Here is a 26,066-nt window from a genome sequence, read left to right as displayed (position 1 = left end):
CAGACTATCATTTGCCTTTCATCAGATATTAATGCAAAGGACTTCAGAAAAATGAAAGTTAAAAGTTTTCCTAAGAGCCATGGCTATGGCTCAGTGGTAGAATGCTCTGCCTAGCATGCATGAAGCCCTGGGTTTCACCTCCAGCACTACATGAACTGTGTGTGGTGGGGCATGCTTGTCAGAGGCAGGAGAATTTAGAGTTTGAGATGAACTTGGGGTACATGAGAACCTGCCTCAAACCAACCAACCAATCCACCCACCCACAAAAAGTTCTTTGGGGCTGCAGAGATGACTCAGAGGTTAAGAGCACTTGCTAGACAAGAGCTTAGTTCCTGGCACCTATGTTGGGTGGCTCACAACCACTTGCAACTACAGCTTCAAGGGGTCCAATACCCTCTTTCTGGCCTCCACAGAGGCACATGCATACTTACAGAATGAACACAGAAACACATACACACACAAGAAACAAAACTTTTCCTGAGTGAATAAAAATATCCTAATAAGTATTGACAATTTTATAGTATTTTCATTTTCCAACTTAGAAATTTATGAAAAGGGCTGGTGAGATGGGCTCAGCAAGTTAAGGTGCTTGTTGTGCAAGCCTGGCAACATGAGTTCAATTCCCAGTACACATGTAAAGATGGAAAAAGACAGCCAACTCCACACAGTAGTCATTTGAACTCTATACAGGTGCCATGGCGTGTGCTCCCACACATAAATCACACCCCTGCCCCCAACAATACATTTTTATAAATCTTTAGAAATACATAAAATGGGGAAAACAACAACTAGGTAAGAATTTTCTTCTCTTTTAACTGCCTGGAAGACTGTATGCATGAAGAACAATGAAATTTAGATAATTACGGCTGGGTGTGGTGGTGCACACCTTTGATCCCAGCACTGGGGAGGTAGAAGCAGACTATGCTTTGAGTTTCAAGGGAAGACTGGTCTACACAGTGAGTTCCAGGTCAGCTGGGGCTACAGGGAGACCCTGTCTCAAAATAGATTCCCCCCCACTAAAATAAATGAAAGAAATTTAGATAACCCAAAGTATGTATAAACTAATTCGTATGTCCATGGGTTCCTTTAATTAAAAATATTTTATTTATTATTTTCATTTTATGTATATGAGTATATTGCCTGCGTGTATGCAAGTGCACCCATGTTATGCCCATGGAGGTCAAAAGAGGGATTCAGACCCTCTGGAACTCGAGTTATGGAAGGTTGTTAGCCACCACATGGGTGCTAGGAATCGAACACAGGCCCTTTTGCCCTCTGCAAGAGCAGTGCTCTTAACTGCTGAGCCATCTCTCCAGCCCCACCCTTTAATTCTTTTTATTGTTTGTCTCTTTTTTCAGAAAAGGTCTCTTTGTAATCCAACCTGGTCTGGAACCTGCTACCCTTGATCTCACAGAGATCTCCATGCCCCTGCCTCCCAGGTGATGGGATTAAAGTGATGTACTACCATGCTTGCTCATCTAATTCTTTTAACATCTGTAAGAATACCAAAATCATGGTGTTTAAATGGTAATAAAAGTTACATTTACTGAGTCACTCATCCTACTGCAGCCATCCTAGGAGAACTAGAAAACGAGTAGAGATACGTACCGATCGTGATTGCTGTGTCTGGAAAGGGACAAACTGGCCTGGTGGTGGCAGATGAGGAGGATGGTGAGGAGAAAGGTGAGGAGGATGTATGAGAAACGGATCACTAGAAATGAGGGGCGGGAATGCAGCATATGGTACTGGGAAGTGCTGAACAGAACATGCCTGAAGCATCTGTAAGAGAAACCATCATTTTGGGGGGTTAGAAATATTAGAATATACATTTGGGGGGAGGGAGGAGACTAAAATCATTGCCACACCTCCCCAAACTCACAAAAACACCTTACTAACTTTAACTTATATTAAGTACTAGTGTATTTTTGCATCTATCAGTAGGAGTTGGTTAACTAATTAGTCTGTGTTTTACAGTTCTTCCAAATCAGCCCATATATACATATATATCTTTTGATTTTTTTTTTTTTTTTGGTCTTTTTTTTGAGACAGGGTCTCGTTGTAGCCCCAGCTGTCCTTGAACTCACAAAGATCCACCTGCCTCTGCCTCCCAAGTGCTGGGATTAAAGGCGTGCACCACCACGCCTGGCTAAAACTTACTTTAATTTTATGTATGAGGTGTACTACAGTGTGCAATGCCCCTGGAGGCCAGAAAAGGGTGTTAGATCCCTTGGAGCTGGAGCTGTTAGCCAGCATGTGGGCACTGGGAACTGAACCCAGGTCCTCTACAAGAGCAGGCAGTGCTCTTTCACTGTTGAGTGATCTCTCCACCTACCAGCCATAATATATTTTTTTAACACAAATGAAATGAGAAGAGGGACGGTTATATAGAAAAGGAAATGTCTTTCTAGTTGGTTTGCAATGTAGCAGATACTGTACTACTCTAAGAAAACTTTGCTTTTTCAGTATTGAGTACAACTCAGTTAACTGCTTTATAGTCTTTCACTATACTCTTTCAGCTGATAAATTAAACAGAATGGTTCTGTTCCTGAGAAACAAGCTTGGGTAAATTAATTTGTTAACTAGTACTGATGCATGTATGTTTGCTTTAAACTGACATGTAGACCAGGGGATTAAAATTATACTTTGGGCCGGGCGTGGTGGAGCACGCCTTTAATCCCAGCACTCGGGAGGCAGGCGGATCTCTGTGAATTCAAGGCCAGCCTGGTCTACACAGTGAGTTCTAGGACAGCTGGGGCTACAGGGAGACCCTATCTCAAAAAAAGACACCCTGCCCCCCCCCAAAAATTATACTTCAGTTTTTCTGTGTACTTCATTTGAAGGCACTTCCTTTGAAGACACTACCTAAGTTAAGGTACTGAGAGCCTCTGGATTTCAGCCACCTTCATTTGTTAAGTAAGAAAGTTGGCTAGAAGATTCATGATGAAGCATAAGCTTCAGAGGCAAAAACAAGGAGGTCTGAATCCCTGCTCTCATGCTAACTCTCTATGATGGGAAGCAAGTCTTTTAACTTTCCAGACCCAGTAGGAAGAAAATGGGGATGACATTTCACTACCTGAGATTTGCAGAGTGTCCACTAAAGCCCCTTTAAGGGCTAAAATTACCAACTGCTGAACACAACAGCTTCTGAGACTAAGGCAACCTTTATTAGGGTTTGATTAGAAACAGTTTTTATATAGAAAGTAACATGATTTGATGAGACAATTATAATGTCTTAATTACCATGACATTCCACATTTTAAAGCTAACTTTACTTTATGGTTACCCTAATTATATTATTAAGATTTTTATTACAGTCAGATTCATCTTTTTACTTGGAAGTGATGCTACAAAGATAGTATCTTAAATTTTGCTAGTTAGTTGTCCATTCAGGTGATTCCTGAATTACTAAGAAACCAGGTTGGTGCCCTAAACAGTAAGATCAAATGAGGATAAAGGTAAAGACTTACTGGAGGAGGCACACTACAGACAGGCAGGTGCTGTCCACTGAAAACCACAGAGCATCCTGGGACCTGCTGTGCACTGCAAGCAGGGATGTGCTGGCCTGTGCAGAGTGGAATCCCATGAGGTGCCACTGTTGTTACGGTATAGGAGACAGGAACTGTTCCTTGATGGAGCTTTTAGGAAAGAAAAACAAAGCTTTAGCTATTTAGATTAAATGTTAATTTTAAAAAAAAGATGAAAGAAAGAAAGAAAGAAAGAAAGAAAGAAAGAAAGAAAGAAAGAAAGAAAGAAAGAAAGAACGAACCTTTGGGAAGCTAGAAAGGTAGGGTACTTTAACATGCACGAGGCCCTGAATTTGATCCCCAGCACCACATAAATCAGTCATGGTAGTTCAAACCTGTAATCTCAGCATTAGGAGATGGAGACAAGAGGATCAGAAGTTTAAGGCCATTGGAGGACAGCCTGGGCTACATGAGAACCTGTCTCAAAAAAGTTTTGGACATTACAGTCTCCACTTGGCTGTGTATGTATTTCCTTCAGTATTTTCTTTCTTTCTTTGAGACAGGGTCTCATGTAGCCAAAGCCAGGCTTGAACTCCTCCCGCCTCTGTCTCCCAAGTGATGTAATTACGAGTTATCACACCTGACTTCCTCCATTAGTTTCAACCAGAATATTTATTCTCTTTGTACAGGAAAGTTTACTGAATTAAGAGTATACAGGATTCTCACAAAACTAGGGCTAAAGCCATTCCTCAAAAAAAGATTTGAGAATAATCCATTGTTGTGTTAACTCTTTTACCCTACATTGTAGAACAAAAAACTTCTAAAAAAGAAATCTTTTCTATAAAACTTGTGTTTTTAAACATTCAATACAAAAAAATTCCAACTACAAGTCAAACAATGGAAATGGTATAAAAAAATTCAATTTGGGCCAGGGGTATAGTTCAGTGTAAGAGTGCTTGCCTAAAGGTCTGGATTCAATCACTAGTACCCATTGTAAGTAATCAATCAATCCTATGCTCACAACCTGCCTTTCCTTAGGCAAACAATTTTAATAACACATTCTTCTCGTTTCTCCATGAGCATACAAACCTATGTAAATAATTTATTACCTATAAATTGTCATGGGGCTTTCTTAACAGAAATGAGATGGCAGGTACCCTCAAACTTTCCTTTTTCACTTATTACTGTGGATGTCATTCAACGCATACTTGATTTGTTATGTAAAATAAAATCTCATTAACTTAATATATTCAAGTTGTTCATTATTCTTTTACCAATACAACACAACCATAAAAAAGATCACTATGGAACAGGCATAGTGGTATATGCTTTGGTCCCAGTACTCAGGAGGCAGAGGCAGGCAGACTTCTGTCAGTTTGAGATCAGCCTGGTCCAAACCAGCTGGGGCTACAGGGAGACCCTGTTTCAAAAAACGAAAATAAAAAACAAAAATGATAAAAGATCATAATATTGTTTTATAAATTAGCTTTATTTATCTCAAAGCATTACTGAATAAAGACGCAGAGATACATTTTTTTTTTTGAGACAGCCCCAGCTGACCTGGAACTTGGTATGTAGACCAGGCTGGCCTCGATCTCATAGAGATCTGCCTGGCTCTGCCTTCTGAATGCTGGGACTGAAGTATGTGCCACTATGCCTAGGTCCAGCACACTTCAGATTGATTGATTGATTGATTGATTTCATTTTATTTAATGTGCATGAGTATACTGCCTGCATGTATATAAGTGCATCCATGTCATGCAACATCCCTGGAGGACAGAAGAGGGTGTTGGTTCCCTTAGAACTGGAGTTAGATGATTTTTAAATCACCATGTTAGTGCTGGAATTCAAACCCAGGTCTTCTGCAAGAGCAGCCAGCACTCTTAACCACTGAGCCATCTTTCCAGCCCCTACATTTCAGAATTTTAAAGGCATCAAATCACTTGCAAAGGCTCTAGAAGTAAATCATACTCAAACAGTAACATAAGAAGACTCAATCTTCAGGAAGATTTGCATTATAAGTATGCTTATGATCAGACTAGACAAGCTTGATTTAAATTTGCTTTTCTGATTAGCAATATTAAATATTTTCAGCATAGCTTATTAGCCATTTAAGACTTTTTCTATAACCTATAGTTTGCTCACAGCTCACTTTCTACTTAAACAAATATACCCCCAAATTTTAATCGGTATCAAATTTTTTATTTTACTAACTTACTATTGTTTCAAAATTACTCTCTTTATAGTCTTACATTTTAAGAAAGTTTTCCTTCATAAAGATCTATTTTTTCCTCACTGTCCTGGGGATCAAACCAGGGTGCTCTACCACTGAGCTTCACATTATTCACTCACATATTATTCTTCATTAAACTGGATACTCAAAATTCTTTTATAAATATTTGTAAATATTGGTATTCTGTCAGCAAGTTATCTTTTTCTTTTTGCACGTCAACATCAATGAGTGTTAATAGTAAGATACTAATTTATTAATTTATATATCTGGAAACCTAGGAACCATGCCTACTATTTTTAAAAAATAGAATCTGGGGGCTGGAGAGCTGACTCAATGGTTAAAAGCTCTGGCTGCTCTTGCAGAGGATCCAGGTTTGAGTCCCAGCACCCACATAACAGATAACAACTGTCCATAACTCCAGTTCCAGGGAATTTGATATCCTCTTCTGACCTCTGTGGGCACTGCATGACATGGGTGCACCAACATTCATGCAGATAATACACTCATACACATAAAAATAATAAAATATTTTTAAAAAGACAGAATCTGCTTCCTTTCCTAAGTACATAATTTTATCTGCTAAGATTTAACTCAATTTTCCTCTTCATTATTTTTATTGTATGTGTATGAATGTAATGCCTGCATATAGGTAGGTACGCCTGTGTTGTGCAATGCCCATGGAGATCAGAAGAGAGCGTCATATCCCCTGGAAATGGAGTTACAGACAGTTGTTAGCTGCCATGTGGGTTCTGGGAATTGAACCCGGCTGGGATTTTTGCAAGAGTAGTCAGTGCTCTTAACCACTGACCCATCTCTCCAGCCCTCAATTTATTTTTTTAAATCTTTTTTACTAGTAAGATAGAACCTTCAAAAAGAAATAATGATCACCAACATGTATCCTCTAACTGACTGTAGTGAGGGATTTTACCAGCAACAATTAGCTACTCTATGCAGGAGTTTAAGACAAGAGGATGGTGCTATTGTACCTGATCATGTATGTCAACCATGACTGCATTTTGCTGGGGTGGATGAGCAGCTGGATGTAACAGACGGGGAGATACATTCGGAGGGTGGAAGGCTCGAGGTTCCTCTATTGCTTGCTGCTGTGCATAAGGGAGATGGTGATAGTTTTCATCTTGACTAATGGAATTATGTCGAGACAGACGATCCCTTCTTCCTCTCTGGCGCCTAACAGGAGGACTATAACAAATGCCAAAAAGAAGGTCATTACTATGTTTACTAATGTGATCCACCAAGATTATTATTATCTCTGTTAACTATGAATAATATATGCTAAGTTAAGCTGAATAATTAATTGCTATGGTTCCCAATCAACTCTAAAACTCAAATTTAAATACAAGTTTTAGCATGAATTTCTAATATGCATGGATGGATCTGCAGAAATCGCTACTGTGTTGCTCTAATGGTGATTTTTCTATTACCTTCATGTCAACATTTATTAATGGAATTGTTCCATAAGGAGTTATCACTTCGTTGTTGTTTGAGACAGGGTCTCCCTGTAGCCCTAGCTGTCCTGGAACTCACTATGCAGACCAAACTGGCCTTGAACTCACAGAGATCCGCCTGCCTCTGCCTCCCGAGTGCTGGGATTAAAGGCATGCGCCACCACGCTTGGCAAGTGCGTTTGTTTTTGTCAGCCATTCTTTCATAATAGTTTTGTGAAGAGCAAAAGTGCTTGGCTGTCTTAGAAGATAGAAGAATAAGAATGGAACAGGTAAGCGTAGCTCATTTCTAAGATTTTTGATAGTTCTTATGAACTGCAGAATGCATTTTTCAGTAATCAGGATTGTGGACTGGTCCCCCCAATCTCCCCCGCCATTAGGGATTGAATATAGGGCTTTGTGGGTATTAGATAAGTCACTGCAGTTTCTTTCAATTTCTTTACTTAATGAGCTTAATAAACTTTTAACTTTTACAAAAACTTTTTTGAGAATTTCGTACATGCATATAAGGTGTTTTGATCAAATCCACGCCCACTCCTCCCTCCCAACACTTCCCATATCTCCCTATCACTTTTTTCTTTTCTTCTTTCATTTATTTATTTTTATGGGGCTTTTGGCTACTCTAACATTCCCCCCTCTGAAGAAGCAACCCTAAAATCTTTTAAGGATTAGATAAAAGCTCCCAAATACTTTTGACATTTTTGGCCTTTGGAACAGAGTATGTTGCTAACAGTCCCAAGGACATCTTGACTTTTAACCAAGAAACTGGCTACTTTTCTTCGGGGTCTTTTTACCCTAACTGCCTAGCCAATTCCTAGAGCTTAATAAACTTTTATAACCTAATATAGGAACCTACGCAATTTTAAAATATTTTTATGCACAAAATATACACGTGCATATGATGTGTTTATGAAAGCTTTCCGTTATTAAAAAGACTCACAAGCCTACCAACAGAAGAAAAGTAAAGAAATTGTAATCAACTAACCTTCTTCTGTTTCGTGCAGGTGTGATGCATCGTTCCCCTGAGAAGTGATGTTGGTTTGGTCGAACTGAAGGGGGCTGCCTATTTGATGTCATCTCCCATGGTCGCATTGGTGGTGAGGGAGCTGGTGATGCTGATGTATAATCAAAGACTGAATGAGAGAGGCGCTGTCTCTTAGGACTTGGACTATCTTCACTCTGCCAACATAACAAAATTGATCAACTGAATACAACCTAAGGATTTTACATTACTACATATGTAACAAGTGTTCAAAAATATATTTACCATAAAATGGTAAAGTGATATACATGCACTACCAATCTAAATTACAAATCCCTAATTTAGAAAATGTGGTGATAGTATGTATAGTGAATTCCAGGCCAGTTGAGGCTATACAAAGACCCTGTCTTAAAAAGATTAAAAAGAAAAAAAAAAAATGTGGGGGTTAAGAGTAGAAGAAAAAAGCTACATAGTACATATTAAGTGAAAAACCACTTTCAAAAATCACTATAAAATGTCAGATAATGTAAGGTATACAACAGTGCGATAAGCTTTTATGTAGTACTAGATTAAAAACAAACAAACAAAAAAACCCAAAACTACTCCAGACATGGTGCATGCCTTTGATCCCAGCACTCAGCAGAGGCAGGTGGATCTCTGTGAGACTGAGGCCAGCCTGGTCTACATAGTAAGTTCCAGACCAGCTGGGGCTGCAGGGAGACTGTCTCAGAAAGACAAAAACCACCCCCCCCCAGCCCCCAAACTCATGTGTATGAGTATTCCACCTGCAGCGAAGTAATGCTCATGGAGGCCAGAAGAGGGCATCAGATCCTCTGGAACTGGAGTTACAGATGGTTGTTGGCAGCCACGTTAGGTGCTGGGAACCAAATCTACGTCCTTTGCAAGAGCAGCCAGTGCTGAACCACCTCTCCAGCCCCCAGGTTCTTGAAATCAACAGTTCTTAATTACAGTGTCACAGCACTTTGGGAGTATCACTACATGTTCAAAGGTCACAGTATGGACTTTGTAGCTAAAAATTCACAAGATCATTTAACTGCATTATGAACTCTAGGATTATTCCCCACCCGTTTTGATTTCCTAATTAAGTTTCACCAATATGGTCAAAATTAAATTAGCTGAAAATCTGATAAGGCTATATGGTTTTTAAAAAACATCTTTCCCATCTCCAATCTACTTCAAGTTCTAATTATTTGGGCATTAGAGTACTATTGGTTGGTCACAAAATAATTGATACTTGTGAACACAAACACATCAAAACCTTAGAATAATATATAGGGCCACATACTACAATGTTAGATTAAAATTATTTAGTGTATGAGTGTTATGCTTGCCTGTATGTAAGTGCACTCATGTCAAGCAATGTCCGTGGAGATCAGAAGAGGTTATTGGATCCCCTGGAATTGGAGTTATGATAGGACTGTTAGCATCATTTGGGTGCTGAGGACCAAACCCAGGTCTTCTGCAAGCACAGCCAACGTTCTTAACCACTGAGTCATCTCTCCAGCCTCTATAATGTTAGATTTTAAAAAACACCAACTGATTTTGTTTAAATGTGTAGGAGCAAACAAATTGCTAAATGGAGTTGGATCTATACTGTAATCCCAGCAGCACTTGGGAGGTGAAGGGGGAAGATCAGGAGTTTGAGGTCATCCTTGGCTACACAGTGAGTTCAAGGCCAACTTATGGTACATGAAACATTTTTCTTTTCAAAAAATGGCTAACTGGTTAATTTGATCATTCCAAATTCGTTAGGAGAGGTACCCCAAACTGTCATTCCACCCCCTACACTTAGAAATATCTTAATAATCTTAGTATAATTTTGTCATTATAATTGAAAAAGCTTTCTAAATTACATATAAAAGAAACCATGTTTTGTGATTCTCTCCATCACTGAATTTTCTATTTTCTCTGAAAGATACACTTTTTTGAGACAGTATCTCCTTCTAGCCCCAACTGGTCTGGAACTCACTATGTAGGTCAGGCTAATCTTGATGTCACAGAGATCTCTGCCTACCTCTACCTCTCAATTGCTAGGATTAAAGATGTGTTCTACCACACTCGGCTTAAAATACACTTGTTTTTAATTTCTTGATTTTAACAAAAAGGTCAGTTTTTATTCTGGGAATCCCACAACTTTACAGACTTAGGTCATAAAGGCAAGATTATTGCTAAGCTGAAGCCAGTTGCTTTATGCCGTGCTCCAGGCTATAGTGAGACTGTTCTTTTGCTTTCTTTGAGACAAGGTCTTATGTAGCACAGGTTGGCCTCCAACTTGCTCTACAGCTGAGGATGACTTGAGCTTCCCTGCTTCCTCATTCAGAGTGCTAGAATTACAGGTGGGTACCACCTTCTGCAATTTATGTGTTGCCCCAATATTAACTTTTTCAAGTGAAAAAAAGTTATAAATTCTGATAAACACTAAAGACTTCTGACAATCATAACTACAAGTGAACACAATATAAATATCTAAAAATAATGGCTTACAGCATACTTTCTGAAGGGGGTGAGTGACACAAAGGGAAAAATAATCAAGGATCTAGAAAAAGGGAGAAAAGCAGAAAATGATTGATTGGGAGGGGATGCTCTCAGGAAGGCTGGAAGACATCACTGACAATCTTTCAGAAGTCAAAACTTCGAAGCTGTCTACTTAAAAGGGAAGAATAAAAAAATGTCTGGGGGCTGATGAGATGGCTTATTCAGTAAAGGCACCTGCCATCAAGGCTGAGACATGAGAGTTCTGCAAAATGTCCTTTGATCTTTCCACATAAGGAGTGTATTCGTACATGCTTGCCTCACCACATACACAGGCACACAAGATAAAAATTTTAGGGGGTGGGGGGGTCTTTTTTGAGACCCGGTCTCCCTGTAGCCTCAGTTGGCCTCAGTTGACCAGGCTAGCCTAGAACTCAGAGATCTGCCTGCCTCTGCCTTCCAAGTGCTGGGATTAAAGGCATGAGCCACCACACCCGGCTACAAGATAAACATTTTTAAAAAGGAAAAAAAAAACATGTCTGCTCTTTTTCAATTTTGGCATGGAGGACAGCTTTCTCCACTGAGAATTCAAATTAGAAATCAGTATAAAAACAGATCCAGAACTAATGCTACTACCAGGACTCATAGAAGTCAGCAAACTATATATATATAGTTTTTTTTTTTTTTGGTCTTTTTGAGACAGGGTCTCCCTGCAGCCCCAGCTGTCCTGGAACTCACTATGTAGACCAGGCTGGCCTTGAACTCACAGAGATCTGCCTGCCCCTGCCTCCCGAGTGCTGGGATTAAAGGCGTGCACCACCACGCCTGGCTTTATATTTTTTGTGTCTGTGTGTGGGTATATATTCATGAACGAGAGTACAGGAGACAGATTTAAGATTCTTTCTTGGGGCTGGAGAGATGGCTCAGCAGTTAAGAACAATGGTTGTTCTGGCAGAAGAGCTGGGTTTGAATACCAGTACCCACATAGCAGATAACTGTCCCTAACTCCAGTTCCAAGGGATCCTACAGCCTCTTCTGATCTCCTCGGGTATTGCACGACACAGGTGCACTTACCTACACAAAGGTAATACATGCATACACATAAAAAAATAATAAAAAATATTTAAACTTAAAAAAAAAATTCTTTCTTAAACTTCAGCATGCCTCCAAAACATCAGAGTTTAGCCCCACTTAAGAATTTAGTCTCTAATTCAAAGTTTTAAAGTGGGGCTACAGAGATGGTTCAATGGTTAAGAGCACTGGCTGTTCTTGCAGAAGAACTGGATTTGGTTCCCAGCATCCACATGGCAGCCAACAACTGACTATAACTACAGTTCCAGGAGATCCAACATTCTCTTCTGGCCTCTGTGGACAAAGTACACACAGATGCACTTACATACATGTAGCAAAACACTCAAATACATACTTTCACAGGCACTTACAATCACATGCACATAAATACACATATACACATGATTAAAAATACTTTAAAAATATATTTTTTATTATTTTTATGTGCGAATGTATTGCCTGCATGCAATGAGGTGCACCCACATTTTGCAATGCCTGCAGAGGTCAGAAGAGGGCGTCAGTCAGATCCTCTGGAACTGGAGTTACAGACAATTATTAGCCACCATGTGGGTAGTTGGATTTGAACCTAGGTCCTCTACAAGAGCAGTCAGTGCTTGTAACCTCTGAGCCATCTCTCCAGCCCCTAAAAATACTTTTTACCATTCCAGAAAAGCATGTAAGAGATTAAAGGATAGAGGAAAGAAGAAAAAACAAAACAAAACACCCTGAACTTTTCCTCAGAAACAGAAACAGGTTCCAAATTCTATTCCACAATAAAAATATGCCTCTCTGATTCCAGCAACCATTATGATTCTCAAGGATTTCATTCCCACAGTAGGCAAAAAGCAGCCTGGTTAGGGGTGAGAGTTAATCTTGATAGTCAACTTGATGGGATTTACAATCACCATGGAAAAAAGCCCCTGGCCCCTGTTCCTAGATTAGATTAACTGAGATGGCACCATTGCCTGGGCTGAGAGCAGTGGTGGACTGAATTTAAAAAAAGAGAAAGATCGCTGAGCAGCAGCCTGCCTCTTGACTTTGGGACACAATGAGACCAGGACTGCTTCATGTTCCTACTGCCCCGACAAACTGTTACCTCAAGCTGTGATCTAAAATAAACTCTTCCTACCTGCTTTAGTCAGGTCCTTTGCTGCAACAAGAAAAGTAACTGATACAGGTAGCAAAGTCCATTACTAAGTACATTTTAGACTTCATCTTAGATCAAACACAGCATCATCTAAGATTCTTCAATTCTTTAAACTCCCAGACGTTTTCTACAAGCCTTAACTATCCTTAACAAAGTATAAGGTTTCTCATTTTACAACTAGGAAAAAAGTTAACTGCACATAGCCTAGGATAACAAATGTTCACTGAATTGCATCCATCTTAAATAAATGTAGAAAGTCCTTAGAAAACTGGCATACTCTGTGTTAAGTTATTTGCTAGTAAAAGATAACCAAGACAGACTACTTTCTATGTTTTTGGATGGAAGAAAGCAGAAGCAAGGGGAGGAAGTAGGAATTTTCCTTCCTTTTTCTTTTGAGAAGATAGATAAGGTCTCACTATGTAGCCCTGGCAGGACTTGAACTCAGAGATCTGCCTCCCATTGCCTGTTGAGATAAAAGGCTTGTGCCACCACACCCAGCCTACGAATTTTTCTATCTGGATCACAAAACAGTTTACAAAATGGCTGCTAAATATTACCTCATGTCATTACAAGCTGAAGCCTTAAACGATATTGGTGTACATAAAACATATTTCTCTTCATGAAACTCAATGCCAGCTTGGTGAACACACAACCACTTAGTTATACAAGGTACACCATTCTGTTTCACTTGGTATTCATGTTTCTACGTACAGCTGATATACCTGAATAAAAAAGATTTCATTAGCCGGGTGTGGTGGTACATGCCTTTAATCCCAGCATTCTGATCTCTGTGTGTTCAAGGCCAAACTGGTCTACATAGTGAGTTCCAGGTCAGCTGGGGCTACAGGAAAATCTTGTCTCAATAAGAACAATCAATCAATCAATAAATAAATAAAAATTTTTAAAATCTTGTAGCAAACAATCTACTTTGGGAAAAGAGGTTTAACACCCAGCCTCCCCCAAAGTTATCTCAAGCAAATAGAAACAAACTCAGAATTTTGTTTGTTTGAGACAGGGTCTTGCAACATAGCCCAGTCTGGCCTCAAGTGTGATCCTCCTTCTGTCTCAGTGATGGGATTACAGGCCAAGCACAAGCATGCTCAGCACAATTTTACTTAAAAAGATATGTATGATCTAGGGTTCCCGCCCCCCGCTGTGAAAACCCAAGGAAATAAGTAACTCCATCATAGTAAGATAAAACACTGTGACACCTTGGTGCCCTATTACAGTTGTGCTATCATTGTTAGTCTAACAGAATATATAAGCTACAAAATGGTCTTCTTCTAAGATCTAGGGAAGACTTATGTAGCTAGTTTTTTGACCAGTATCCATTAGTGATGTTATGTTGGTCTAGGTTTCCTCCCATCGTTAATTACACAAAACATCACTGGTTTAGAAAGATTGTTTTAGGGCTGAGCATATTTGGCATACACCTTTAATCCCAGCACTTGGGAGGCAGAAACAGGTGGATCTCTGTGAGTCTTGAGGCCAGATTGGTCTACAAAGTGAGTTCCAGACCAGCCAAGGCTATACAGTGAGACCCTGTCTCAAAAACAAAAAAACTTTACTTGATACAATAATTATATGGCTTTTAATTACTATCTTTAGCTCCACCTGATTCTATTCCATTACTAGATCCTATTCAGTTCTTATATAAAAATGTATTATGTGTATATATGTGCTTGTTAGTCTGTATAAGTGTATATGGGTGCTACATCCCTTGGAACTGGAGTTACAGGCCTTTGTACGCCACCCCGTATAGATGCAGAGATCCAAACTGAGGTCCTAATGACTGAGCAGCAAGTGTTCTTAACTGCTGAGTCATCTTTCCAGCCCCATCAGCTACTATATTTTTAAGCTACAAAAAGCGTTGGTAAAATGGTTCATCAGATAAAGGTGCTTGCCATCCAAACCTGACAACCTGAATTTGAGCTAGGGACCCCATGTAAAGGTGGAAGGAGAAAATGACTCCACAGAATTGTCCTCTGATGTCCACAAGCATATATGTCACAGCACGCATTCTCACCACAAACATACACACATTAATAAAATTCAACTTATAAACATATATCAATAGTTGGAAAATTAGACTATCTCAACCCCTCCCCAAAAAAGATATAATAAATATCTACAAAATCAGTGTCCATGCCAGCCATGAAATTCAAGATTCTCATGAAGCACATAATTTTCAACCAGAATCACTGAATTAGTTGACAGTAAAGAAACTGCTAATTTTAAAACTAAGGAGGGGTGAAAGCAGAGAGAAATCTGTATGTAAGTGTGGTGGTTCCATATCTGTATGTATTTGCAAAAAGCTCAAGATAGTTCAGGGGCTGAAAAGATATCTTAGTAAAGCATCTAAAGCATGAAGACCTGTCTTGATCCCTAGAACCCACTTTAAAACAAATAAGCAAGCAAGCAAATGGCATGAAGCACATGCACATGTTTGTGATTTGGGTACTGAGGAGGTAAGGAAAGCCTGGGGAAGCCAAGCCAGCCTAGCCTACTTTGTTCTAGACTGGTGAGAAAAAAACTCAAAAACAAAACAAAACAAAACAAAACAAAAGGTGGGTGGTTCCAAAAGAGTAACTTCTTGGTTGTCCTTTAGACTGTCTGTACCATACATATACACTCTCACACACAGGCAAGCACACATAAATGCATGCCTACACCCACCCACATACATAAAAGACTACTAGTCAGAAATAACAGTAAGGATAAAGGAGATTAGTACTTTTTCCTCCATGACTATTCTAATGAGCCTTATGTCCAACTTCATGCCTGCGATGTGTGTGTGGGGGGAATACCAGCTAAGGTAGAGGGAATCACACATTCAAGGTCACTCTGGGCTACAGAGAGAATTCAAGGCCAGAACAGGCAACTTATTGAGATCCCATCTCAAAATGAAAAATAAAATGAGGCTGGAGCTGTAGCCCAGCAGTGGAGTGCTTGCCTGGCATGCACAAGAAGAGCCTGTGTTGAGTTTCTAGTACCACAAACAAACAGAAGAAAATACGAGATAGGTAAGTCTACTATTTCTAAAAGGAGCAGGAAATGATGGTTCGCGTCTATAATCTCAGCACCTGAGGAGCAGAGGTAGGAGGCTCATCCACAAATTTGAGGTTAGCCTGATATACACAGCACGTTCCAGGCCAGTCAGGGCTACATAAGTTCCTGGTCTCAAAAACCGTAGCTCCAGTTCCAGGGAATCAGAAGCCCTTCTTCTGGCCTCTGTTGGCATCACATACACAAGTGTACTTATATACATGCAGGTCAAACACTCATACATGTAAAATTAAAACAAATAAAAATTTTAAAAGAGAAAGAACACATAAGGGAAGGACTTTCTAAGAATATAGATGGCTTGGTAGGTTTTCCTTTTCATGTGATAGCTAGGTTTTAAAAAAAGGATTTTATATTTATTTACGTATGTTTCTGTGTGAAGTATATGGCAGGTACCCTCAAAGGCCAGAATAGGGCTTTGGATCCCTTGTAGTTGGAGTTACAGGTGTTTGTGAGCTTCCTGAAGTGGGTGCTGGGATCCAAACACTGGTCTTCATGATAGAGCAGGAAGCACTCCTAACTGCTAAGCCATCTCTCTGGACTGATAACCAGGTTGTTGTGGGTGCTAAGTATGGCTGAAATTAACAAATCACACCCAATTCTGACATGAGAATCAGTATTTTTAAGGATTTTTTTTGGGGGGGGGGGAGATTTACTTTTCCATTCAGAACAGCTCCAAGGCAGTAACTGCAAGAAACGTATAGTGAGGGAAGCCTTGTTCTAAAGTTAGAGGAAAGACAAGCTAACATTATGAACAAAATTAAAACACTTCACTTTTCATTAAGACCCAGGGATAAAGCATATGCCTAGCATGAGTGAAGCGCTGGGTTCAATTGTCAATATCCCAAACCAAAACCCAAACACTCACAAAAAGAAAACCATCAAATACAATTAACTGGCTCTAACCATATCATTTCATTTTTAAAACATGGGTTTAATCTACTGCATTTGGTAGCTATTTTGTAAGTTTAAAGCTAATACTGAGTTAATTCCTGAGGCTCAAAGCGAATACAAAGAACACGGAAAATAAAAAATATCTGTTTACTGGTGGCAGAAGTGTATTGTCTTTTTTAATTACAGTCATCACTAAATTGATTGAGTTACCATGTGCAGATAATGCTGAAATCAAAATGCCATTCAATTCAACAGACAACTACGCCACCAGTCAGAGTTAAGTATTTGCAAAACATTTTCAGAAATATGTTGATATTTAATGATAGTATGATAGAGTAACCATGATACAGATAAAGCTAGAAACCAGTTCCTGCTCTATCAATAACTAGATAAAATTGGGCATTTCGGTGAACTTAATTTTTTTTTTTTTAAATGTGCCTAAGTGTTTTGCCTGCACATATGAAAGTGCACCCCGTGTGTGAGATGCCTGTGGAAGCCAGAAGGTGGTGTTGGGTCTCCAAATTGGAGTTATAGATGACTATCAGCCATCACGTGGGTGCTGAGAACTGAACCTGAGTCCTCAGCAAGAGCAGCCAATGCTGTTAACTGCTGAGCCATCTCGCCAGCCCCTTCACTGAACTTCGTAAAGCCTATTTCCTCACCTAGAATAAGATGCCTACTTTATTTTTTGGGTTAAAAACAATGGCAGGGCATAGTGGTACATGCCTTTAATCATAGCACTCTGGAGGCAGAGGTAGGTGGATTTCTGTTAGAGGCCAGCCTGGTCTACACCACAGATCTAGGGCAACCAGGTCTACATAGCAAAACTGCATCTCAAAACAAACAAACAAACAAACAAACAAACAAACAAACACCACAAACCTAATCCAAGCATAACAGAGAATTCAGCACAAATTTCAAAAGGAATACCAGACTGAAGAGCTCTGGATCATCTACAGCTATACTCAGAAATATCACATGCCAAACTAATTCTGGGCCCCAACCTGTCATTTCCAGACAGAGAGAAAATGAACTGCTTCTACCTAAAACATCTAGTCTTGGTTATCAGCTATTTCAATACCTCAGGCAGATTTTATATATACATATACATGCCTGAGCTCACAAGCCTACCATCCAAAAGCAATTCTGTAGTAATAATTAGTAATACTGACTTTCAGTACAAAAACATGCTTTTCTAGGAATATGGATTCAAAGTTTAGTAGCCAGTCATTTATGAGTCGATCCTAGTAACCTTATTAATAATCCAAATAACATTTTACCTACAGGTACCAAAATGCAGACACCAATAACTACGTATTCTCTCAGAAATATATATATTACTATAAAATTCTGGACACTAAGGAAATTAGTGGCATTGGCTTTAAAAATATATATGTGTTCATTTTTCCTTTCCTATACACCTCACATATCTTCTACTTTCCTACAGAACTTGAATAATTAGGACAAATGATTAAGACAAAAAGATTCTATAAAAAAGAATATTGAATGGTCAGTTAATGGTAGCTCAAGAGAAGACACATTCTTCAGAAAAGCTGGCTGAAAGTTATATTGAAGAAGTCCTCTAAGAATGGTTATTCTCACATACAATAGAAAACATGAAGAAGACAGAGAAGTCTGTTTTAAGCCTTACTAGAAACAAGCCAGAATGTATCTGTGACTTTCAGCCCTGTGTAGGGAAAGGGTAAATATATAAGAACCTGGAAGAAAGCTTTGAAGTGAGCATCCTCTTGAACGGTAGTGTTCTGATCACTTGGGAGAAGAGGGAACAGGCTCTGAAGTCTCACCCTTTCACAAATCACCTTGTTAGGATGGCCAGGTAGAGGTGCTGAATTGGACCCGGGAGATATCTGGGAAAAAGAGGGAGAAGAAAAGGATAGTTCATGGCTAGCCATACCAATATGGAGAACCAAGCCTGTGAAGGACAGTGCGTTTTCTAGTATTTGATAATTCTGTCAGCAGAGATTAGGGGGGAAAAAAAACAAAAAGCCAAACCAAATTTTAAACATCAAAACATGCAGGAGGCAGAAATTGCCTTTGGAAATGGATTTTGAGGCAAAACACTACAGCTCAAGAACCTAAGTCCTTCTTGTTTCCCGAATATCCACTGGTATCTTTTTTGGTAGGTGTCTTCTAAATTCTAAAGGTCAGACTTCATGAAAAGAAAATCTGCGATAAAACCACATATCCTAAGTACAGAATGGTGAATGTCTGCCTGGACTGTACTTTTTCTCAATGTACTTTTGTAATAACTTTTAGTTGACTTTTCAAGGGACCATGCAGAGAAAGAGAAGAGCTGGCAATATTGTGGTAAACTTTCTGTAGGTTTCATACATATGATTGTACAATATATAGCATACAACAACTTTATGTGTAACTAGGAACATTTCTACTCAATTCAACAAACCTTAGTGACATCCATTGCTGAGGCAAGCTCTAAGCCAGCCTGGGCTACATTACATATCAAGACCCTGTCACAAGACGTAAACAAAAATCTCAACAAAAGGCCAAACAGCAACACACGAGTGACTTTCCAGAGAAATCAAGCCTGAAAGTAAATGACTGAAGCTTTTAAATACTAGATTTTGGGTTAAATCTCTTTGAACTTCTATGGAAATGCTACTTAATTTATGACATTTTAAAATCCATGAACATCACTCTTCTATGCTATGACAGTGAAATTCTCCTTGGGGCTTCAGGTTCAAGGACTTATTTGCCCCTACACTAAAATATAAGAATAAAAAATAAATAAATAAAAAAGAAACCCATGCTTTAACACTGGTTTTAGAACTTCACCACCTTGTTCATTCACTCAGTCTAGATTCAAGAGTCTATTTGGTGACAGGCAGCAAACAAGAAAGGCACAGCTCTCTATCTTCAAGAAGTATATGCTATACAAGAGGGAAGGGAAAGGGGAAAGGAAAGAAAAAAGTAAATTACTGTTTAGTGTTAAGCACTTTAATAGCAGCAGGCAGGCACTAAGTGCTATATTCTAGTAACTGACAATACAACAGTGTAAGGAAATTTCGCAAAATTTTCAGTATGAAAAAAACTATATAGGAAAGCAGAGACATCGTGAAATTGAATGTCATATATTTACAGCCATGCTGTGATCAGCTCTAGTACTTTTTTAACTTTTTGTTGGTTTCTTATGAACCTGGTAAACAGATAAGCCTACCCACTGGTAAAAATAAAATACTTCCAAAGGTGACCCCCCCACACACTTGAAGTTAAAGAAAATAGAATTTATTACACAAAAATTCTGAATATAAACTAAAGTTTATCTCTGTATGACAAACACAAATGTGCTAATGTCCTTTACCACTATCAAGTATGCATTGCTAAATAAATATTTACTATCTCCCCAAAGCCAAGAGTTACATGAAAAGATGATGTAAAGATAAAATATAGATCCCACCCTTAATGAGCTTATTCTAATTTAAAAAGCAAGACAAGGACAGCAAGATGGTTCAATGAATAAAGGTGAGATTGATCCCCAGAATCCACATTGAAAGAGAAATCATAAATATTATATTATATATAAGTAAATAAATAAATGCAAAGAAAAACTAAGACAAAACAGATGCAAACGGCCAATTATAATATTTATATGCTATAAAACAGTCAATAACTAGAACATATCTAAATTGAGGCGGAACAGGAGGACTGCTACAAATTCAAGGCCAGCCCAGGCTATGTAACAGCAAGACCCTGTCTCAAAACAAGAAAAATAGGTACAAGGTGTATTTGACATTTCTAATCTTCACCCAATAAGGAGTGCTTTCACCAATCCACAAGCACTCTCCCAATCTGTTCTTTTTATAGGTTTATTTTTTAATATTTTATGTGAATGCATGTATTGCCTGCATGTGCACCAGTGTCATGAAATGCCTGTAGAGGTCAGAAGAGGGCATCAAACTGGAACTGGAGTTATGGACAGTTGTTAGCCATTATGTGGGTGCTGAGAATTGAGCCCAGGTCCTACGCAAGAGCAATCAGTGCTCTTAACCGCTGAGCCATCTGTCCAGCCCTTTTGTACTATAATCCTCTTATGCTTTCCCTTCAATAATCATGCCCAGTCTTATAAATCACAAGTACAAATAGAGGGCTGGAAAAACCGAAATCAAAGGGTCAGCTTTACCCTCTTTGCTTTAAAATTTAAGATTACCACTAGGTCTGGTAGCACATGGACCACTGAGATCAAAGCTAGTCTAGTTTACATAACAAGTTCTAGGTCAGCTGGGGCTACAGGGAGACCCTGTCTTAAAGGAAAAAAAAAAAAAAAAAAAGAAAAGAAAATATTTGGCAACTCTGTCCCTGCTGTCATTAATGACTATCAAGCATATCTTCTATTCATAAGTTTCTTTAATTGGAAATTTCATTTATACCACATACCACATAATGGAAGTTGTAGGAAAATCTTAATGTCTGTGACAAAGGCAGATAGGCTTGATCAAAACCAGCACACACACACACATCCCTACAGTAAGCTCACACATTTTGTGTATGTTATATGAGAAGTGGACTTCCTAAGGTGTCACCATAAATTCTCACTGATGGTAATAATATTATCCCTGTATGTATCATCTCTGGATAACCCCTACCCCTGCGACAGGGCAGGACCATATAAACACTGCAGATTTCATTCTATTGATTAGCTTAAAAATATTTCAAAGTGGGAGATTTTCAGAGTAATCAAGATTCCAAGAGTTGGTTTTAAGTTAATCAAGAGGGAGATTATCTGGAATGGGGCTGACTTAATCAGAGAATGCTCTTAAAAAAGGAACCAAGCCATTCTGATGTTTCCTGATGGCCCTTCAAAGTAGGGGCTGTACTGTGAGAAGGTATGAGAAGGGAGCCACATGGCAGGGAAATGAGGGAAGCTTCTAGAAGCAGCAGCAGTTACCAGGTGACAGCAAGAAAATGGGGGAATGCCACAAGACCCACATTCTACCAGCAACCCAATGACTTTGAAAGAGAACAGCAAGCAAAGAATTTGTAGCTCCAGCCAGATAAAATGATGAGCAAAGATCCAGTGGCTAATGCCTAACATGATTTTTGATACAAGTTTTAAATTCATGGTAATTGGAAAGCGAGCAGGATGTATATGTGTGCATACAATAAAACTAAATGTTATATTGAACTTAAATTTCCTTATGAAAGGTATAAATTAAGACATTTACAGGGCTGAGGATGTACCTCAGTCATAGGACACTTGCCTAGCAGGTATAGGACCATGTGTTTAATTCCTCAGAGTACCCCCCCCCCCCAGTATTTTTATTTAAGCAGTATAGCAATTTACAAACTCTGAATGTGATAATAGCTAATTTCCTGCCAGGAAATGGTCTGGATTCTTTGATCTTTACATACCTTGTAACAGTTAACTGATTCATGCAGTTCAGAAAGAGCAAATCAGCAACTCACCTTGGCATCAATTAATTCATGAAACCACCTTGTAGTTTAAAAATAACTTTAAAAAAATTTAAAATATTAGCATTGCTTTAAGAAATAACATGATTACATTGAAAGGCCTTGTACAGGTTGGAGAATTTGGAAAGGGAGTGAATGGTAAACACATAGTAACAGTAACAAATTTCACATTATTGTTGAAGCTTGGTACTACAGTATTGTCTATAAATAAAAAATAACAGACATAGGATAGCGAATTTGCATTCTAAAACACAATTACATATTTTAGTTTGAGAATTAGATCAATTTAGTTATTATAGTACTTCCTAGTCCCTTTTTTTTTTACCTCTCGTCCAATTAGATGTTTTACATTTTCCATAGGGCACAGGTGAAGACATACTTGGGCTGTAGAAGAGTAATAGAAAAATAATGGAAAACCTCTTGGTGCCTGGTAATGGGAGAGGTACAGCAAACATCAAGGCCTGGATGCCCAGGACCATGTGTGGAGTGAAAACCATAGTTAGCCCTCAAATAAGGGAGGAGAGTCCATTCTAGAGATGAGCTCCCCCAAGACCAGAAACTGCAAATGACAAGAGACCTCCCCCGTCCCAGCATAAGAGGCAAAGCAACTGCCATGCATGACCTGGAACCTCAGGGGAGGGAGATGTGGGGAATTCACAGAAAGCTGAAACTGCTGTCCAACATCAGAAGTTCTCCATCCTCCACTCTGCTCCACCATCAGCCTACCACCAGAGGAATGTGGAACCATGGCTCACAGTTGGGGACCAAAGCTCCAGGCTCATATGAGAGGACCACAGCTTCAGGGTTCATGGGAAGGGGACCCAGGCTCCAGGTTCACAGGAAGGGATAGTTTAAATAACTTATTTTTTGGAGGGAGGGTTTTTTTTGAGACAGGGTCTCTGTGTAGCCCCAGCTGTCCTGGAACTCACTATGTAGACCAGGCTGGCCTTGAACTCACAAAGATCCACCTGCCTCTGCCTCCCAAGTGCTGGGATTAAAGGCATGCACCACCATACCCGGCCAGTTTAAATAACTTTAAAAGTAACACTGTTCTGGGGCTGGAGAGATGGCTCAGCGGTTAAAAACACTGGCTGTTCTTGTAGAAAACCTGTGTTCGAATCCCAGTACCCACACGGCAGCTAACAACTGTCTGCAACTCCAGTTCCAGGGGATCTGACGGCCTCTCTGTCCTCTGCAGGCATTGCACGACACGGGTGCACTTACCTACATGCAGGCAAAACACACATACACATAAAATAAAATAAAAATAAAAAAGCAACATCTTCCTTTCTTCCTTCTTTCTTGTTCTTTAGTTTGACTATCAATTAGTACACAAGGTCTATTTAAAGCTATTACCAGTTAATAAAACTGGGGGAAAGAAACAGAAAACTAACGTTTACATAAAAGTTTTATCTTTTAAGCACCAATACTATTTTAGGAGACTTTCTGTTTAATGTGGTCTTTGTCTGGGTACATATAGTATTAATAATCAACAATTTAACCTTTTCCTTCAAGATTAGCATAGCTATAAGCAAATATGCTTAAAATAGTATGATTTAAGGGGAGACACTGTTCCTTCTAAAATTGTTTCTGATGGCAGCTTTCTATTATATTCATTTACTTTTTTTCATAAAGATGAATGAAGTAGAGAAGCTGGGCGTGCCACCTCCTTCAGTCTCCTAAATGCTGGGATTAAAAAAGTGTGCACCCAGGCTGGAGAGATGGCTCAATGGTTAAGAGCACTGGTTTAAGGCCCAGGTCTTAATGGTTTAAGAGCACTGGTTAAGACCCAGGTTTGGTTCCTAGAACCTGCATGGCAGCTAAGGCTGACAATCACCTGTTAACTCCGGTTCCAGGAGATGGAACACTCTCTTCTAGCCTCTGTGGGCACTGCAAGCATGTGGTATACTTAGGTACACACAGGCAAAACACTCACATAAAATAAAAAATAAATACAACTTAAAAGTGTGTATCACAGTGAGGTGTGCTAGTGCACCCTTTTAATCCCAGCACTTGGGAGGCAGAGGCAGGTAGCTTTCTGTGAAATCAAGGTCAGCCCGGTCTACATAGCAAATTCCAGAGACCAGCTGAGCTACAGGAAAACCTTAATCTTAAAAAAAAAAAAAAAAAAAAAAAAAAAAAAAAAAAAAAGGTGTGCACCACACTCAGTTAAGCTAGACTAGTATTAAATAACTTACTTTTTTTTTTTTCCCTGGTCTTTTTGAGACAGGCTCTCCCTGTAGCCCCAGCTGGCCTGGAACTCACAGAGATCCGCCTGCCTCTGCCTCTTTGAGTGCTGGGATTAAAGGCATGCGCCACCACACCCAGCCTGTAACTTACTTTTTAAAAAAATATTTATTATTTTATGTGTATAAGTGTATTGCCTGCATGTATGTGAGTGCACCTGTGTCGTGCAATGCCGCTGAGGTCAGAAGAGGGCTTTGGATTCCCCTGGAACTGGAGTTAATGACTGTTAGTAGCTGCCATGTGGGTGATGGGAATCGAACCTGGGTCCTCTGCCAAGAGTAGTCAGTGCTCTTAAACACTGAGCCGTCTCTCCAGCCCCTAAATAATGTACTTTTTACAAAATTAAGTTTCTGAAAGACCTAAACAGCCTCTCTAAAGTGGCCATATACTATCTCTGGGGGTGAGAATTTGTCCATAGCTACCAGCTGGTTAGAAGCACTCAAAGCATGGCCTGATGTGTGCGAAAAGGGAAAACAACACACTAGATGAATAGTCAGGTCCACAGTGCTGTTTCTGGGAAGTATTTATTCCTCTAGATCAATCTTGGCACCTATAAAGTGATATAAAATCCAAATGATCTAAAAATCCAAATGTTCTCACTTCTTCCACCATGGCAAATGTTAATTTTTTAAAAAGCAATTTAGGTAGACTTCAGCAACAGTTTAAAAACCATACCTATGCCAAAGGCCACCAGGAAAATACATTTTGTAAAATAACTTGCAGTAAAACATCTAAAAACCATTTAAAAAAAGAAGGGGAGCAGCCAGTGGAGTGGGTCAAAGTGTCTGCACCAAGGTACCACATGCAGCACATGCACACATACACAATAAATAAATGTAGTAAAAAAAAATTAAAAGTCTTTTCTTCGCACCAGTAATTTTTTTCTTAATCACTTTAAAAAATTATTTTATTTATTTTGTGTGTATAAGTGTATTGCCTGCCTGTAAGTAAGTGCAGCAGTGTCATGCAATGCCCACAGAGGACAGAAGAGGATGTCAGATTTCCTGGAACTGGAATTGAAGATAGTTGTTAGCCGCCCTGGTCCTCTGCAAGAGCAGCCAGTGCTCTTAACCCCTGACCCATCTTTCCAGACCTTCTTAATCACTTTTTATTCCTTGGTGGATTTTGGTTTCTGAAAACCTTTCAGCATTTTTTAGGAGCCAGGTTACTTTGGTTTCCTTTCTTGTACTAATCTTTATTGTAATTATTAATATACATTAATTGCACATATTAATAGGTCTGTGACATTTCCATATATGTAGATTTTGTGCTCTACATGCCTTTCCTCCTAAGCTGTCTTGCTCCTCCTCACTCTGCTTTCCCTTCCCTAATGGTCTCTCTTTAGACAAAGAATGCCATGTTTGTCTATCTCTGCCTTATTTTGCTCAACATGACATGATCCCCCCAGTTCCATCAACCTTCCTGGAAATTACAGAATTTGTTTTTGAGACAGGGTCTCTTCTGTAGTCCCAGCAGGCCTGGTATTATGTAGACCAGGCTAGTCTTGGTATCACAGAGACCCACCTGACTCTGCCTCCTGAGAATGCTGGGATTAAAGGGA

General features: G+C 39.3%; 1 protein-coding gene across 10 annotated transcripts in view; it reads right to left on the bottom strand.

The window, feature by feature from the left end:
- The window catches only part of Rnf38 (ring finger protein 38), a 130,816-nt gene that overhangs the window by 24,463 nt on the left and 80,287 nt on the right, over nucleotides 1-26,066 (bottom strand). For 3 of the 10 annotated variants that reach the window (XM_017801818.2, XM_017801819.2, XM_029570724.1), the window contains 5 exons: nucleotides 18,529-18,678; nucleotides 8,146-8,339; nucleotides 6,684-6,897; nucleotides 3,468-3,635; nucleotides 1,609-1,779 (listed from right to left, as the gene is read on the bottom strand). In XM_017801818.2, the coding sequence (XP_017657307.1) occupies nucleotides 1,609-1,779; nucleotides 3,468-3,635; nucleotides 6,684-6,897; nucleotides 8,146-8,252 (660 nt within the window). In that variant the 5' untranslated portion in view covers nucleotides 8,253-8,339; nucleotides 18,529-18,678. The remainder of the gene's footprint in view (nucleotides 1-1,608; nucleotides 1,780-3,467; nucleotides 3,636-6,683; nucleotides 6,898-8,145; nucleotides 8,340-18,528; nucleotides 18,679-26,066) is intronic. The other 7 variants (XM_029570723.1, XM_029570727.1, XM_029570725.1 and 4 more) reach the window with 3 other exon arrangements.

Source organism: Nannospalax galili, unplaced genomic scaffold (assembly GCF_000622305.1).
Source record: "Nannospalax galili isolate Female #2095 unplaced genomic scaffold, S.galili_v1.0 scaffold263, whole genome shotgun sequence".
In the NCBI taxonomy this organism is placed as follows: domain Eukaryota; kingdom Metazoa; phylum Chordata; class Mammalia; order Rodentia; family Spalacidae; genus Nannospalax; species Nannospalax galili.
This window is presented reverse-complemented; position numbering and strand designations above follow the sequence as displayed.